At 48.6% G+C, this 17,261-nt stretch overlaps 1 protein-coding gene across 1 annotated transcript in view; it reads left to right on the top strand.

Moving 5' to 3' along the window:
- SFRP1 (secreted frizzled related protein 1) overlaps positions 1-16,952 on the top strand; it is a 43,552-nt gene extending 26,600 nt beyond the window's left edge. Inside the window, exon 3 of the mRNA XM_019953566.2 lies at positions 13,530-16,952. Coding sequence (XP_019809125.2) covers positions 13,530-13,852 — 323 coding nt within the window. The 3' untranslated portion in view covers positions 13,853-16,952. The remainder of the gene's footprint in view (positions 1-13,529) is intronic.
- Positions 16,953-17,261: the final 309 nt, after the last annotated feature.

Here is a 17,261-nt window from a genome sequence, read left to right as displayed (position 1 = left end):
GCAGCAGCACCTCTTAAAGGACAGAAAGCAGCCTCTGAACACCCACAGGAGGAGTCATGAACTGTAGGCTGTGAGCACTGTATTTGCTCAAAGTAAGAAATGATTTCCCAGGTGGCTCAGAGGTAAAGAATCCATCTGCCAATGCAGGAGACATAAGAGATAATGATTCAGTACTTGGGTTGGGAAGATCCCCTGGAGGAGGGCATGGCAACCCACTCCAGTAATCTTGCCTGGAGAATCCCATGGACAGAGGAACCTGGTAGGCTACAGTCCATAGGGTCACAAAGAGTCGGACGTGACTGAATGACCAAGCGCGCATGTGCACGTGCACACACACGCACAAGATGCAGTGGCCGCCTGCCCAGCCTGCACACAAGGTTGGTTCACCTGGACCTTAGCTGAGCACCATCTGTGCTTCAGGTGGGGAACGGTGCCGGCCAAGGCCCCACTCCTCCTGGCATAGTTAGTTTCCCCTTGAGATTATTTATGAGTTGGACTCCCAGGAATCAAACCCCAGCTCTGCCATTGGCCCGTGGGACCTCGGCCAGCTTCTCAAGTCATCCCCCTTCACTGATCCCTCCCGGTCAGTAAGATCAGAAGCGTCTGCCCCATGCGGTGGCTGAGGGTTCGGCGAGTTAACGTGTGAAAGAGCTTAGACCAGGGCCTGGCCTGCCGAGTGTATCTGTTGGTCGACGTTGTTGCCGCTGAAGCCGGGGTTTCTGTGATTAACACCAGTCTCACCAGTGAGGCCGTGACCTTCGGGACAGCCTGTGCTGTTTACATCTTGGTTCATCGGTGTATCCCGTCAGTGTTAGCCGAGCTCTGGGGCGTGTGGGGCACCCCCTAGTCAATGGATGGGTCTGCGTGAGCTCACGTCGGGGTGCGGGAAGGCACGCTCATGGCCACACCTACCTGAGCCGGGTCACCGTGCAGACGGTGGGGGGCGGGCGCGAAGGTCAAGGCTGGACCGGGTCGGGGAGGCTTCTGGAAGAAGATGGCCTGGAGCTTGCCTGGAAGGATGCCTAGGAAAAGCAGTTTTCCCTGGAGCACACCCTCTGCCTGCAGAGGGATCAGCTAGGAAAACGATGAAGGGCTGAGGTATGCCTCTCACGGGCTCTCAGTGGTGAAAGTCATAGCCCATCCGGGGATCTCCCAGCTGAGGGGTCAGGGCCTCTCCTCGTATCCGTGAGATGGGATTCTGTGAAGCCCTGCCTGCCACCAAGCTGGGACATGCTCTGCTGGGGCTGTCTCTTGAGTTTAGACCATGCCATAGCCATCGCTGGACTCTTGAGCCATTGTGTTCCCTGTGGGCTGACCTGTGACCACTGTCAGCGGGGTCCCCGGACACTGAGCAAGCTAGGGCAGCCCGTCCCACCCGAGACGGAGGGTTCTTTTCCTCGGAGGATCTATGCTGGATTTCAAGACAGAGAAAGGAGACGTGAAGGTTTAGACAGATGGCCAGTGCTGGAATGGAAATCGATAGGAACTGGTCCAAGTGGCTCCATGAAGACCCAGAGAAGTGATTGATACAGAGGTTAGTGATGGAGTCCCAACCAGAGGCTGGAGTCGGCTGATTCTGGGCTTAGAGTCCTTTCCTCTGAAATGTGCTGCCTCTTGCTGTCAAAGCCTTGGTTTTCCTGACTTTGCAAGATTCCACTCCTACAGGGTAGCAGCCCCCGAGACCTCAGTGATTCTGAAAATGGCACTAGACCCGCTTGCTTGAGGTCAGCCCGGTCTTGGACATGCCCATGCGGACTTCAGCCTGAGCTTTAATGCGTTTGGAGGGCTGTCCTGGGCCTCCAGAAAGTTCAAACACCATCCAAAAAAGAGTCGTCAGAGTACAACAGTATGAATAACCAAGGTGATCGACCAAACAGCCCGCCCAATCCCCACCCTCCCACCCTTTGAACCGGTGGTTCTCAAGTGTGGTCCCAAGACCAGCAACATCAGCATCGCCTGGGAACAGGTTAGAACTGCAGGTTCTTGGGCCCCATCCCAGTGCCGCTGTGGGGGCTTCTGGGAAATCTGCATTTTAACCAGCCCTCCCCCTGAAGATCCTGAGGACCCCTCTCTGGAGCATCTTTCAGAGTCTGGACTGGCTCACATTTTCCTTGTCCTGTTTCTGAAACCCAGTCCCCATCTTTTTCTGTCCAAGAGACCATTGCACACTCCAGCATGCCATGTGGGCGAACCCTGGGGGGTGGAATGCAGGGGAAGGAAAAACCACTGACCCCTCTGGGAGGAGGACTGTTTGCCTTGGCCAGTTGGCCCGAACTTGGAGCCAAGATTCCATCAATCCTCATGATTGACTTTATTTAAGCGAGTCTCCTATTCTCCTCTGCCTCCTGCTTGGGGACGCAGTCCTCCTGGGAAGGCGAGGGGCCCGGGCCCCTGCTGCCTGGGCCGCCAGTGCACACGCTGTCCCAAATAAAACCACGCCAGGCAGCCCTTTGCTCTCATAGTGGGGCTTGCATTTTGCACCATTAGCTTCAATCAGTGGGGATTTAACATAACCATGAAATCAAGCAATTAGGCAGTGGGATTCTGGATGGCTGACATGGACGCTGCACGCCCGGCTGTGTGTGTGAGGGCTTTGTGAGTGTGTCGGCGCTGAGGGTATAAAGTTCTGAAATCCACTCTCCTGCCTTAACTTACTCCCCCCCACCAACTCCCCAAGGTATCTGGGATCCAGAAAACAGGACAATTTCAGTGAAATAATTTGCCCCAAATAAATTGCTCAGGAACATTTTCTACGTCTGCTGGTTTTGTTTTTTTTTTTGTAAATGAGAGAAAAAGAAAATCTGCTTTCAATAATTTTTTTGTTTGTTTTCTTTGGGTTTTTCTTTCTTTTTTTTGTAGCATCTGTCCTGTAGTCAGGAGATGCATGTAAATCTGCCACGTGTGGTTTGTGGTCGGGGAGAGAGTCTGCGTTACTGTGACCAAGCACAAGCCCCTTTGCTTTGCTCAAGGAATTAATGATGCAAACCCTGGCCCCTGCTGGGAACGGACGTCTGTGGAGCAGCCTTTGCAGGGCTTTTTCAGCAGGACTCATTTGGACCCGTTGCTGCAGCCCGGACCCTCTGCTGAGGGTTGGAAGGAGCCTCAGCTTCTCGGGGCCCCGCCCTTACCCAGCGGGTGATGGAACCTCATTTGCACAGTCGGCTTTGGGGATGGCACTTGCTGCCTCAGGGTTGCCCACCCAAGAGACTCGTGAAGGCCCAGAATGTAGAAAATCAGGTCGTCTCTGTCTTACTGCACAGTGAGGTCCTCTCTCTGAACAGGTTTTTTTTTCTCCCCCCACCGGGAGGCTGGGTGGGATGGGGGAGGGGAACTGTGGTCCCTTCCTGGTCCTGGGGGCAGGGAACGAACAGGACACTGGGGAAGAGCTAGTCGGTCTTGTCATCCCCACCCCAGCTGCTCAGAGCGTCTGTTTGGGAACTTCAGCCCTGTCTGCCAGAGAAAGGAATTGAGGAGAGCAAGTCACTAGGAGTCGGGTGATGTCAGGGGTTACTTGCCCAGGAGTTTTTTATTAGCATCTCTTGGAGACAGTGTATCTGATGGCTTTGCCAGTGGTCCCCAGAATCTGCAGGGCCCCCACGCCGTCCTCCTCCTTGCTGGGAGGCCCTGTGACCTCAAGTAACGAGGTCTGACTGAGATGCAGGGAACAGGGTTCCCAGCAGAGCTTGTGAGTACCTTCAGCCTTGGGCAGGCAATTCAGCTGAACCAGGTTGAATATCCCGTCCTGTTCAAAGTAAATCCAAATGCTAACGTAACTGGTTTTTTTTTTTTTTTTTTATCTGAAAAATGATCGGTTGACAAATCCTGTAGGCTACCTCCTCCTCTCAGATGAATGGTGGAAAAAGTAGAATTCCTACTCAAACAAAACCCTTCCTGAGAAGCCCCGAGTGAAGCTAAGCTGCTCTAGTTGAATAGGGATTGAAGGGCCTGGAATTGTAATCTTTGTGTTTCTTTTAAAAGCTCCCATTTTGTGATTCATTGACATTTTATATACATTTCAGCTCTTTACTAGACAGCAAGCTTTTTTTTTTAAATCTAAGTTTTTTTACTTCAGAATAAATGCAATTTAAAATGTCAAATAGTATTAAAAGGCTTTTAACAAAAAACTGCAGGCCTCTGCCCAATGCCTTCCAATCACTGATTCCCACAACCCAGAGGAAGTAATTTTCAGCTATTTTAGCTGGTTTTTTTTTTTTTTGATAGTTAGCAAAATGGAGTAAATAAAGACCATACTTAATTTTTTAAAATTTATTTTTAATTGGAGGATAAATGCTTTACAGTATTATGCTGGCTTCTACCATACAACGGATATCAGCTATAAGTACACATGTCCCCTCCCTCTTGAACTTCCCCCCAACCTCCCACTGCATCCCATCCTGCCAGGTGGTCACAGAGCACCAGGTTTGAGCTCCTTGTGTTATACAGCAGCCTCCCATTGGCTGTCTGTTTACACATGGTAATGTATATGTTTCAGTGCTGCTCTCTCACACTGTCCCACCCTCTCCTCCCCTGCTGTGTCCAAAGTCTGTTCTCTACGTCTGTGCCTTTATTCCTTCCCTGCAAATAGGTTCGTCAGTACCGTTCTTCTAGATTCCATATACATGTGTTAGTGTGCTATATTTGTTTTCCTGTTTCTGACTTTCTTCACTCTATAACAGGCTCTAGGTTCATCCACCTCACTAGAACTGACTCAATTGCATTGCTTTTATGGCTGAGTAATATTCCATTGTAATGTATGTACAACTTCCTTATCCAGTCATCAGTCTGTGGACATCTAGGTTGCTTCCATGCCCTGGCTATTGTAAATAGTGGGCTTCCCTGGTGGCTCAGATGGTAAAGAATCTAGGGGACTCGGGTTCAATCCCTGGGTTGGGAGGATTCCCTGGAGGAGGGAATGGCTACCCACTCCAGTATTCTAGCCTGGAGAATCCCGTGGACAGAGGATCCTGGTGGCCTACAGTCCATGGGGTCGCAAAGAGTCAGACATGACTGAGCAACATAGCGGAAACATTGGGGTACATGTGTTTTTTTCAATTATGTTTTTCTCAGGGTATATGCCCAGTAGTGGGATTGCTGGGTCATATGGCAGTTTTATTCCTGGTTTTTAAGAAATCTCCATACTGTTCTCACTAGTAGCTGTATCCATGTACGTTCCCACCGACAGTGCAAGGGGGTTCCCTCTTCCCCGCATCTTCTGTAGTATTTATTGTTTGCAGATTTTTTTGATGAGGGCCATTCTGACAGGTATGAGGTGATACCTCATTGAGGTTTTGACTTGCGTTTCTCTAATAATGAGTGTTTAGCATCTTTTCATGTGTTTGTTGGTCATCTGTATGTCTTATTTGAAGAAATATCTTTTTCGGTCTTCCGCCCACTTTTTGATTTGGGTTGTTTGGTTTTTTTTTTGTTATTCAGCTGCATGAGCTGCTTGTAAATTTTGGAGATGAATCCTTTGTCAGTTGTTTCATTTGCAAACCATATTTAATTTTAACTTAATTTTTAGACATTACTTATTGATGCTCTACGATTGAAGACAAAGATTTATCTTTTGCTTAATTTTCATTTTTAAACAATTTTTAGTTTTTAATCAAATTCTTAATTTTTAGATACTATTGATTTTCTGTTATTGATAATGTCTATCTTATAGTCTATTCCCTCTTCTTCCCATTCTTTTCAATTTAACATTTTTGGTTAAATTGATATTCACTGTTTAATTTGTTGTAATTATGTAAGTATAATTAACAGTTGAGCCCTGTGTGTACTGCATGTATATTTCCTTTCTTATGCACTGTTTCCCTGAGATGGTAGTTGCCTCATTTTATTTACCTGGTTCCTTATGAATTCAGCCCCAAACATTCCTGCAGGTTTTCATCCAATCTGCCTGGCCCTTCTTTCCTCCTGTTTCTATCTGCACTGGTTGAGACTTAAGCTCATCACACAGTTGTCCTGGAAAACCATTCTAAGGCTTCCATTGCTTTTATCTTACATTAGACTTTTAGTTTCCTGATCCTGGGTTGTATTCTGCATTTTTAGAGCAGTTTCCCAAGAAGAGATATACGGAAGACTTTTTATTTATATCATTGAATGTCTGAAGTTGTCTTTCTTCTCCTCACCCCCACTGAGTTTGGCTCAGTACTGAATTTTTTTAAAAACCATTTATTTTATATTGGAGTATAGACAATTAACAATATTGTGATAGTGTCAGGTAAATGGCAAAGGGACTCTGCCGTACATAGACATGTATCCATTCTCCCCCAAACTTCCCTCCCACCCAGGCTGCCATGTAACATTGGGCAGAGTTCCCTGTGCTACACAGTAGATTCTTGTTGATTATCCATTTTAAGTATAGCAGTGTGTACCTGTTGATCCCAAACATCCTAACTATTTTTTCTTCCCTGAATTTGGGAATTTTAAAAGCATGGCTCCATTGTCTTTCCGCTTCTAGTGTTGCTGTGGACGAATCCTGTGCTATTCTGATGCCTGGCGCTTTGCAGTAGATGTATCCTGTCTTTTTCTCTGGAGGATTCTTGTATATTCTCTTTATCCCTGGTGTTTCTAGATGTCATGATTCATTGACCTGTGTGTGCTCAGTCACTCAGTCATATCTCTTTTTGATCCAAGGGACTGTAGCCGCTAGGCTCCTCTGTTCATGGGATTCTCCAGGCAAGAATACTGGAGCAGGTTGCCATTTCCTTCTCTAGGGTATCGAACTTATGTCTCTTGAGTTTCCTGCTTTGCAGGTGGATTCTTTACCGCTAAGCTTCTTGGGAAAACCCTTTCATTGACCTATGCGTGCGTACTAAGTTGATTCAGTCATTTCTGATTCTGTGTGACCCTACGGACTGTAGCCCACCAGGCTCCTCTGTCCATGGGGATTCTCCAGGCAAGAATACTGGAGTGGATTGCCATGCCCTCCTCCAGGGGATCTTCCTGATGTGGGCACTGTTTAATCTGAGAGCTTGTATTCTTCCTTCCTGGAAATTTTTCTTGTATTATTTCTTTGGTATTTTCTTGGTTCTCTGTTATTTGTTTTCTTGATTCAGACATTGGGCCTCCTGGACTGAGCCTTTCTTTTATCTTTCTTTCTCTTGTTTCCATCTCTTTGTCATTTTGTTCAGCTTTCCAGGAAATGTTTCCACCCTTATCTTAAAGCACATGCGTTTCATTCTTTATTTCTGCTCTTACCTTTTGAAATTTCAAATACTTTTCGGGTTCTCTGAACATTCCTCTCCACAGAATTCTGTTCTCATTTCGTGAATACAGTATCCTGTTATCTTTGTAAAACAGTTTCTTCTGCAGCCTACCATGTCTCTGTCATCTCTGATTTCTTTTTTTTTCCTGTGTGTTTTGTATGTTTTAGTCTCTTGTTCACATTTAGAGGCTTGCCTTTAAATGCCTGCCGATCCTTTTGAGTTTAAGAGTAAATCACTAAGTTGGAACTCTGTGTGTATGCGTGTCCTGTGAGTTTTGAGCCTCATTTTGGAATTTCGTTGGAGGGAGCTGTGGGTCTTCTCTTTGGGGTTGCTAGTTTTTTCAGATAGAACCCTCCGTGATCCTCTGATTGGGGCTGTCGCTCAGAGTCTCACTCTTCGCTGCAGCCTCTCACTGAACCCTTAGCCGTCAGGGCTGCTGTTCCTTCCCACCGCATCTTCCTGTGTGTCAGGTGTACCCAAGCCCAGTCTGTCTGGATAGAACTTTCTGTACAGAATAAACCTCTTGGCTGCTTCTGGAGTGGGTGAGGGGTGGTCATCTGGACTCACGGCCCGGCTCGTGGATCTGGGTGCATCGATGCAGGCTTATCAATTCCTATATTTAATAGAGTCTCCATAACCCCATTCAGAAGCACCCAGTGGCCCCTAGCTCGCGGGCATTTCTGGGTCCTGCCATGTGAATCGGTGGCTTTCTTGCTCTCAGCCCCCTCTGTCAGCAGCTGGGTTTCTACTTCTCTTCGTCAAGTCGGGACCCACCGTCCATTTGCTTTCTGTTACACTAGATGTGATGTCCTCGTTTCTGTACCATTTTCTTGCATATGTTTATAACTTTTTTTAAACTGTAATTTTAGAGAAGTGGAAATGATCGGATGCCCAATCTTTGGCAAGATGTTTGGCAAGAAGTGGCCAGGGGTAACGCCTCACAAACATTCCGGATGCTTGGTGGTTGAGGATGCAAAACCTTCTGTCTTTCCGTCCCATTGGTTTTAAGCTCTCTGGGATTCTCCCTCGACCCCTCTGGTTCTGGCTCCCACAGGTCATCAGCAGCACCCAGCCCCACGCACCCCCGCCATTGCCAAGGCCAGTGCTCCGGTCCCACACTCATCTTTAAACTGAGCAGCGCGGGTGATCAAGGAGCGTTGCTTCCATGTGAAAAGCACCTTCTCCAAGAGACACCGGGCTGCCTGGTTTTCCATACATGCTTCCGATGACTTTGCAGGAACTTCCCAGGGAAGGTCCCTCCGTCTCTCCTGTTCTCTGTACTTCACTCTTCACTGCAATGATTATCATCAGTGATCAGATGAGTCACAAAGCTAGGGACTGACTCGGCCCCCTCCCCACCTACCCCCTCGGGGCCCTTTCTTGCATTCCTGCCGCAGTTCCTCACAGTGGATCCTGTAAATGCCTGGCCCTTGGCCAACTGTGGCCTCTCATCCAGGCTTCCTGTCCGGGTGATTGGAAGGATGGCGGCCTCATTAGCATAAGCAGGTCAGGAGCAAGAGACGGCTTTGAAGCCAGTGTGGGTTTGGGATGAGTGTAATGAACTTCCATTGCTCATTTCAGCCTCAGAAAATGTCCAGGCCTTGTGGGGAGGCTACCGAGAGGGGATCAGTTGTGAGCAAAAAAATATGGTTTTGGTGACTGCACATGGAATGAAGCTTTCAAAGTCTATCTGAATAGAAGGGGATTGTGTTTGTTTTTAATTTTTTTTTTATTGGAGTATAACTGCTTTCCAATGTTGTGTTCGATTTGGCTGTACAACAGCGTGAATCAGCTGTATGTACACATATAACCCCGCCTTCTCGAGTCTCCCTCCCGTCCCCCCATGCCCATTCCACCCCTCTAGGTCATCACAGAGCATCGCGCACTGAGCTCCCTGTTGGAAGGGGTTATTTAATTTTAAGGCTGTGGAGAAAGAGGGCCCTAATTGTAACCTTAAGTTTAGGGTTTTCATAGTATCTGGTCTCTGAATTCTTGCTGGCAGTGACCAGCAAGGTGAGAGGCAGGAGTCCTATTCTACTGTCCGAGGATATTAAGTTGTTGCTAAAAAAAAAACAAAACCCAAAGAAGGGTTTTGTTTTTGTTTGTTTCGCTTTAGCTCAGGGAAGCTGAGATCAAGGGCCCGAGGCAGATGTGGACTCATCACCAGGGGAGACAGCCCCGGGAGGAGACAGAGAAGCACAGGGACGGGGTGGGGGCTGTGGTGCCGGGGGTGGGTGTCGCTGTCAGCCCAGGACCACCCAGCACAGCCTTCCGGATGGTCACCCTGTGGGGCCCGCAGGCGGATGGAAAATGCAGACCCTGGGAGCTCGAAACCAGCTTCTGTGGTTGAACATGGAACGCAGTTTGAACCCAGGACCGGGGACTCCAGCGGTGCCCCAGCTGTAAGCCCAGCCGCTCCATCCTCGGGCTTCTACCTGCGCACCAGCACCGTATGTGACGCAAACACAGTCCACGGGCGAAGTCTGGGGCTCCGGGCTGTCCCCGCCGTAGAGGCAGGGTAGGGGGAGGAGAAGGGGTGAGGGTCAGTCCCCCACCCCCTGGCCCCCAACCCAGCAGCCCCCGGTTGTGGCATGGTGGGGGGCTGCACCCATAGCCACAAGGCAGGGGGAAATCAACCTGGGACGGCTAATCACCTATCCAAACATCGTTGGTAATCTGCATCGCTAAAATAAACCCCTGGAAGATGGAAAAGATGGTAGTAATTTCTGGCCACATGTGCCTCCTCTTTCCCACCTCAAAAAAAGAAAGTGAGCCAAACGGCAAGAAGCGGAGAGTCTAATGCAAAACACATTTCCATCACTGGCCTCTCCCTCCCCTCTCCCCACCTATGTAAACCAAATTCCTTGACACGGTCATGGCAAAGGAACATTAATTTTTTGATTTGAGTTGTGATTAAAAGCAACACAATCAAAAGAAGGAAATAGTTTCCACTGGAGCACTAGCATTTGAAACCCCGTCATGGTGTAGTGGGAACCAGCGTGCTCTTCGGGGTCAGGTGTGGGTTCGAGTCCCAAGTCTCTTCTTACAGAGCCTGGCCTCGGTTGTCCCCCTGAGTCCTTCGTCTTGATTGTCATCAGTAAGAACGATGGTTGATGTGCATGATGTCGGAGCCACATAGAGAGTGACTGTCCTGGGGGTTCTTTCCCCCAGATGATGGCTCGCTTCTCTGCAGATAAAGAGGTGCCCAGCTGGCCCTGGAAATGCACTCATTCCTTGCCCCCCCGCCCCCTCCCGCCGACTCCTGCAGTGATGTCATTGATCACTCCTACAGCAACACTGGGATCGTGGCTTTAGACCTTGGGAAGTAGTCCAGGGTCATCTGACATGCGTCCCCATCGCCTCGCCTCCCTGAAGTCCTGGTTGCTTTCCTCGGGTCAGTGGGTCCTTGCAGTGCAGTGGGTGGGCAGAAATGGAGCCGGACTCGCCAAGCCTGGCAGGGAGTCTCTTGGGCTCGTCCCCAGGAGAACTTTCTTGTTCAGTGAGCTACTGACTCACACAGGTGAAGTCTTTTCTTAGGTGACCCACCAGGTACAAGGATTATAAACCAACCAGGGGAGCGAGCCGGGTGGGCCTGTTTGGGCAGACATCGGGGCTTCCCTGGTAGCTCAGCTGGTAAAGAATCCGCCTGCAATGCAGGAGACCCTGGTGCGATTCCTGCCTCAGGAAGATCCCCTGGAGAAAGGATAGGCTACCCACTCCAGTATTCTTGGCCTTCCCTGATGGCTGAGTCAGTAAAGAATCCGCCTGCAATGCGGGGGACCTGGGTTTGGTCCCTGGGTTGGGAAGATCCCCCTGGAGGATGGAAAGGCTACCCACTGTGGTATTCTTGCCTGGAGAATCCCCATGAACAGAGGAGCCTGGTAGGCTATACAGTCCACGGGATCGCAAAGTGTTGGACACGAGTGAGCGGGCAGAGGTCCCAGACGGTGATCTGTGCTGCTTCCTATTTGATGCTCTCCCACCTGCGGGTCCTCCTGCCTCGTCCTCAGGGTCCGGGTGGTAGGGGAGTCAAGTGGAATCAGAAGGGCTGGGCAGTGACTGGTTCGGCGGGGGGTGGTGAAGGGTAAAGCCAGGAGCTCCTTGGGAGACTGTGCTCAGCACACTCCTGTGTACGCAGGTCTGTCCAGCCTCCGGGGTGAGGGCTAGCCCTCTGCTGCTTGGACTAGTCCCCAAAACTTATGCTGCCCTTGGGACTGAAGTCTCATCCAGGCTGAGGGCCTGGGGTGTTACATGGGGCCCAGAGGCTGGAGATCTAGAACCCTTTCCGTAAGGGAAGGTGATGGGAGAACATTTAATTTCCTGACTTTGACACATCCCCTGAAGATTTGTTCTAGGATTTCTCCCTCCTCCTAATTCTTGGGTTGGCCAAGAATGTGCTTTTACTCAACTAAACATTAAATAATAAAGCCATCACGCATGCAGTGTTACCTTGGCCGGAATAGCTCCTTTCAACCGGGAGGAACTCTTACCATTTCATTAAGTAAAAGCCATTTTGAAATGTGGCTGAACCTGGGAAGAGAGCCCTGTTTTCCCTTATTTTCTTGGTCCATTTAATCAATGCTTGAAATGTCAGCTTCATTATAAAGAATGTTGGAATTCAGCCTGCACAGCACGGTAATTACAAGTGGACACTCAGTCCATGAGTTTAAGTTTAGGATCAATGACTCTGGGCAAGTAAAGGTAACCCTGACACCTCAGTTTTCTCATCTGTTAAATGGGGGGAATAATTGCGCCTTCTGTGTGGAGTTATTAGGTTTCATGGAAGAGGTGCCTGGAGAATACTCAACACACTTGCTGACATCCAGATGCTTTCCTAATCACTAGCTACTGTTCTGTAGCTCAGATTCAAGTCTTTCCTCATGGAGTGTGGGTGGAAGCTTGGAGCTATTTAAAAGAGAGGGCTTGGTGATTTGGAATTCAGAGGAGTTTGGAGGATGGACATAGCATCTGGTGACCAGGATCTAGAAATGTTTTCCAGCTCCTTTGGGGCGATCCCAGGCCGGCCAGTTTCTGAGAGGAGCTGATTGTTATGGGGATGATGTTCGTGTTCTTGGTGCATTTCCAATTACAGGACGTCTCCACGCTAATTTACCCTCCCCAGTTAACCCTGTGTAGCCAGCACGGGAGTGTGTTGTCCACACGGTAATACCCAAGCACTGTCGGCTTGGGCTCCGTAGAGACAGAAAGATGAGAAGGTGGAGTTGGCCAAAGGATTGGCTTTCCCTCTCTGCAGGGAGGCAGGCTGAGAATGGAAGAAGGCCAGGTACCACGTTGGAACTGAGGAACCGCCACCTGGATTTATCCATCAGACCCCACCAGGACTCTCTCCAGTGGGTTGAAAGGTCCAGGTCGAGTTTGGTTCTGTGGGTCTACACTGTGGATAGGATAGCCCATTAGTGGCGCCATCTAGTGGTTGATGAGTGGTGGACAGCCTGTCCGTGGTACCTGCGTCTGAACTTCCTGGAGGCACCGTGGTTGGGACCACAGTCCCGATGCTGAAGTCGGACACTGATGTTTGATGCGGTTAGCTTTCCCTTGCTGTCAGCACACACATAGGTCTTGTCTGTGTTATTTCCAGAGCCTGAATTTTAGGTCCTTTGGATGTTAAAAAAAAAAAAAAAAACTAAACCAATAACTTGCTCCTAAAAAAAACAAAACAACAACAAACTTGGGGTAAGTTTTTCCTTTGAGCACTGAGGTCTGAACCATTATATTATATGGCCTTGATTGGTTTAGAGGGTCCCCTTCTCTTGAAGCATTATATGACCGTCTGAGTCCCAGAGTTTTTAAAAAGAAACATGTGATTTGGTTTTGAACATCTGTTTAAGCCACTCATGACATCCTGTGGCAACTATTAAGATACCATCAAATACACCAAAAATAAGGGGCAGAATCTGTGTGTGAAGGTCACCTGAGACCTTGGTCCTTATCTATAGAATAGATACATACAGCCTCCCTCTTTGAGGTGCTCTTTGCTTTTTATTTCTCCTGCTCTTCAGCCCCCAGGTGGGTTGTGGTTGCGGATAAAAAGCCGTGTTTTTTTTTTTTTTTAATTGGAGGATAATTGCCTAACAATGTCATGTTAGTTTCTGCTGTACGACCAAGTGAATCGGCTATATGTGTACATGTATCCCCTCCCTCTGGGACCTCCCTCCCCCCAGCCCCATCCCACCCCTGGAGGTCATCTCAGAGCCCTGAGCTGAGCCCCCCGTGCTATCCAGCAGCTCCCCACTAGCTTTTTGAAAAGCCGTGTTCTAAAACTCTCTCCTCTTCCCCTCCCTGCCCTCGCCCCTCTAGCCCTGAGGATGAAAATCAAAGAAGTGAAAAAGGAAAACGGCGACAAGAAGATTGTCCCCAAGAAGAAGAAGCCCCTGAAGCTGGGGCCCATCAAGAAGAAGGAGCTGAAGAAGCTGGTCCTATACCTGAAGAATGGGGCCGACTGCCCCTGCCACCAGCTGGACAACCTCAGCCACCACTTCCTCATCATGGGCCGCAAGGTCAAGAGCCAGTACCTGCTGACCGCCATCCACAAGTGGGACAAGAAAAACAAGGAGTTCAAGACCTTCATGAAGAAGATGAAGAATCACGAGTGTCCCACTTTCCAGTCGGTCTTCAAGTGATTCTTGGGAGGGGGGGGCGGGTTGGGGAGGGAGCCTGGGGTGAGGGGAGGGGTGAGGGCTGAGCGGACGCCCCTGGACCCCCGGTGGTTCCCCCTCCACCCCCTTTGCTCCTTCGCGGTGGAGGGCGGCGTAACCCAGTTGTTTTGCAGCATCCATGACCCTCCTGCCTTCCCCAGGCTCCAGCCCCTCCACAGGTAGAGCCGATATTTAAAGCCGCACGCCCAGGTGAGAAACCCACTTAGATTAGGAAGCTTCTCAAGACCTACACGTGGAGCAGCACATCCCCGGGGGGGAAAGGTAGATACAGGCTTGCCGGATCCACCAGAGACACAGTCACTAAAAAAGGCAACGCTGCCGGCCCAGAAAGGGGGCTGGCGGCCAGAGCTGGCGAGGGCAGCAGCGCCAGCTTCCGCCACGCTCTCCGTGTCACTGCACACCGTTTATGGACCTACCAGCTAGTCTGTGCCTTTGGAATTAGAAGATTCTAACTCTTGGCAAAATGCTTTCCGTTCCAGAGGAATTTTCTCTTTCTGTCCATTGTTCAGACAGAAACAAACTCACCACCACACTCGCCATGAAGATCAGCTCCAGAGAGTGACCGGTGCGGGGAGGGGGAGCTTGAGAAATAGCCCAAGGGAGTGCAGTGCCTGGTCCCCCGCTCCGTGTGGTCCTTGAGACGGACCAGCCTGTCTCGGATGCCCTGGAGGTGGTTATCATCAGACCCTGCCATGATCTCGCCTCCTGACACGTGGAGGGCAGCACAGGCCTGCCTTGGGTGACAGAGGTGGTGACTCATAGACTGGGAAGGCAATTGTTAGTGGTTTTCAAAAAAAAAAAACAGTTAAAGAAGAAAAACAGAAAAAAGAAAATTTAGAACAGTCCAGCAAATTGCTAGTCTAGGGCGAACTGTCATTGGGTGAAGAGCTTGTTGATCTAATTCCCTTGTTTATTTCACATTGTTTTAAAGCAACCAACAGACCCACTGACTCTTCAAGGTTTTTTTGTTTGTTTGTTTAAAAAAGTCTCCATGGAGCATTTGGAAAGGTGTGGCAAGATGGGGGACTCTGCATGCCTTTGAGGTCACTTTCTAGCTGAGCAGCTGTCTTTCTGGGTATTTTCTGTGGGAGGTGGATTCTCCTAAGCATAGCTGTGGTTCTCCTTCCTGAGGGGTTCTGGGTCACCCTGGGCCCAACACCACGCTAATTTAAACTCACAGTGTGCCCCACTCCCATCTTTCTTGTGACGAATGGATTCCTTTGAACTTGATTGCCTAGAGATCAGAGACAGTCAGAATAGCCTGGCTGCCTGTCCTCCTGCACTTAACAAAATATTTTGTTTTCATTTCTGCAGAGGGAAAGTTAAGCTACAAAGGTCCCCATTCCAAGGAGGGAATTTAGAAAGCAAAGCAACTGCGGTTTTTCCCGAGGGCCCTAAGATAATTCTCACAGCCGTTGTGTTAATAAGGGATGTACATAAACCCATTCATGGAAGCAACTTGACTCCTCTTGTTCAATGTACAGGAAGTAATTCCCCCCCCCCCAAAAAAAAATTAATGTTAATTTCTTCCTCACGTTGGATTCTTAATTCTCTGTAACACCTTGAGGACTTTCGTGATTGTCCCTCTGGGTGAATCTGATGCTGCAGTGGAACTTGGACTCATCAACCCCGTGGCTCCTTCTGTTAACTTCCTAAAGTACAGTCTGAAAACCAGCCTGCCAACCTTGTTACCTACTTGAGGGTTATCCTGACCTAATGAACCCCTGGCAATTAGTGATCCATTGTTTAATACATTTTTTTATTCTCTCTGACCTTTAATCATAAAGTGTTGGGGATTGTATGTGATTTGCCTGTAATTTTGGATAATTTTTTAAAAAAAAATGTGTGTATATATATATTAGTGAATTAGAAATATCCTCCTTTCCTATTGTCAACTGAAATTCAGAGCAATTCATGAAAGCCTAGATCTGGGTCTTAGTTTTGATTAATTAACCCAAAAGCTCAGTGTTCTTATGTATCTGCTTGTTTGGACAGAGGGTGTCATGTCACAGGGCCTCTTCAGGGTGGGGGCCTTAGGAAAGCTTCGAGTGGGGCACAGTGGTTACTCTAGAAAGGTTATCAGTGAATAGGTAGACTCTAAATGGGAATTCTCAGGTAGGAAGTGGTGTTTTCAGATGAGAGTTCAGAATACATTGGAAATGTGAATTGCAGCTGCAGGTTTTACCCTGGCCACAGAGCCCCAGGCCTGAGGTTCCCTGTGGACATGGGACAGCCTGGGCTGTGACCCGTCAGCCAGTTTAGGGTGAAGGGAGGCTCTGGGTCCAGAGCTGCAGTGGATCACAAACCATTGTTTTTCTCAACAAAGGATATGCTGGAACCAACTTGGAGATTCGTGGGCTTGCTCACTCCTTTCCAGAAGAGCAATGTAGGTGACTTGGTAATCATTGCTAGTGCAACGATTGTCTTCATAAATCATCAGGGTGATTTAACATCATCATCCTGGGTGGAATCCAGTGAGGTCATGGGCAAAACTCAGCTAAATCTAAAATAAGACAGAAAGTGAGGTGAGAATTCCAAGAATATTTTATTTGTAGAGCATCCTGTGTCACCCTTGGCTTTGGGTGGCTGTGAATTAGCACCAAGGGCTCCCTAAGGCATCTTGTCTGTAAATGACAGAGACCATTGTGCAAACCTAGAATCTGTCTTTTTCAGCAGACTCCAAGTACCCAGTTGCTGTGCCGTAAGTGTGTGGATGTCTTGGGCTTAGGAGCTCTGTTTTAGAAAAGGTTCCCCTGGAACAACGTGCTGGTCCCCTGACCTGTCACCAGCAGATACATAGGACACAGACGAGATTCCTGTTTCCTCTAGTTCCTCCGTGTAGCACCCCTCTTATAGAACCTAAATCTCTTATAAATGCTTTGAATACTGTGAAAATGTTTTACATTCCATTTCATTTGTGTGTGTTTTTTTAAACTGCATTTTACCAGATGTTTTGATGTTATCACTTATGTTAATAGTAATTCCCATATGTGTTCATTTTATTTTCATGCTTTTCCTGCCATGTATCAATATTCACTTGACTAAAATCACTCAATTAATCAGTGGTAATGTGCATGGTGACTTCTTCCCCACCGCGATGGCACACCGTTTGCCCTCCGCCCTCCTCCGCCACACACATATCCCTTCTCTTCAGTTTTTCCAGGGATGTTTTCTGGTCCCCACTCAATACTTTTCAAATGGTAATGGGGCATGGTGGGATGGCAGAGTACCTGGGGGCCCCAAGGCACCAGCACCCCATCCCATGTATACCAACCACCTGCTCCCCTGAATCACTTCCAGAAGTTTCTCCCGGCTGTGTGCTCCAGATCAGAGAGAAGGTTAAATACTTGCTCTCCAAGAATGTATTTTTCAA

The sequence above is a fragment of the Bos indicus genome, chromosome 27 (genome assembly GCF_029378745.1).
Source record: "Bos indicus isolate NIAB-ARS_2022 breed Sahiwal x Tharparkar chromosome 27, NIAB-ARS_B.indTharparkar_mat_pri_1.0, whole genome shotgun sequence".
Taxonomy (NCBI): domain Eukaryota; kingdom Metazoa; phylum Chordata; class Mammalia; order Artiodactyla; family Bovidae; genus Bos; species Bos indicus.
The sequence above is the reverse complement of the archived record's forward strand: the minus strand, read 5'-3'. Positions and strand labels throughout refer to the sequence as shown.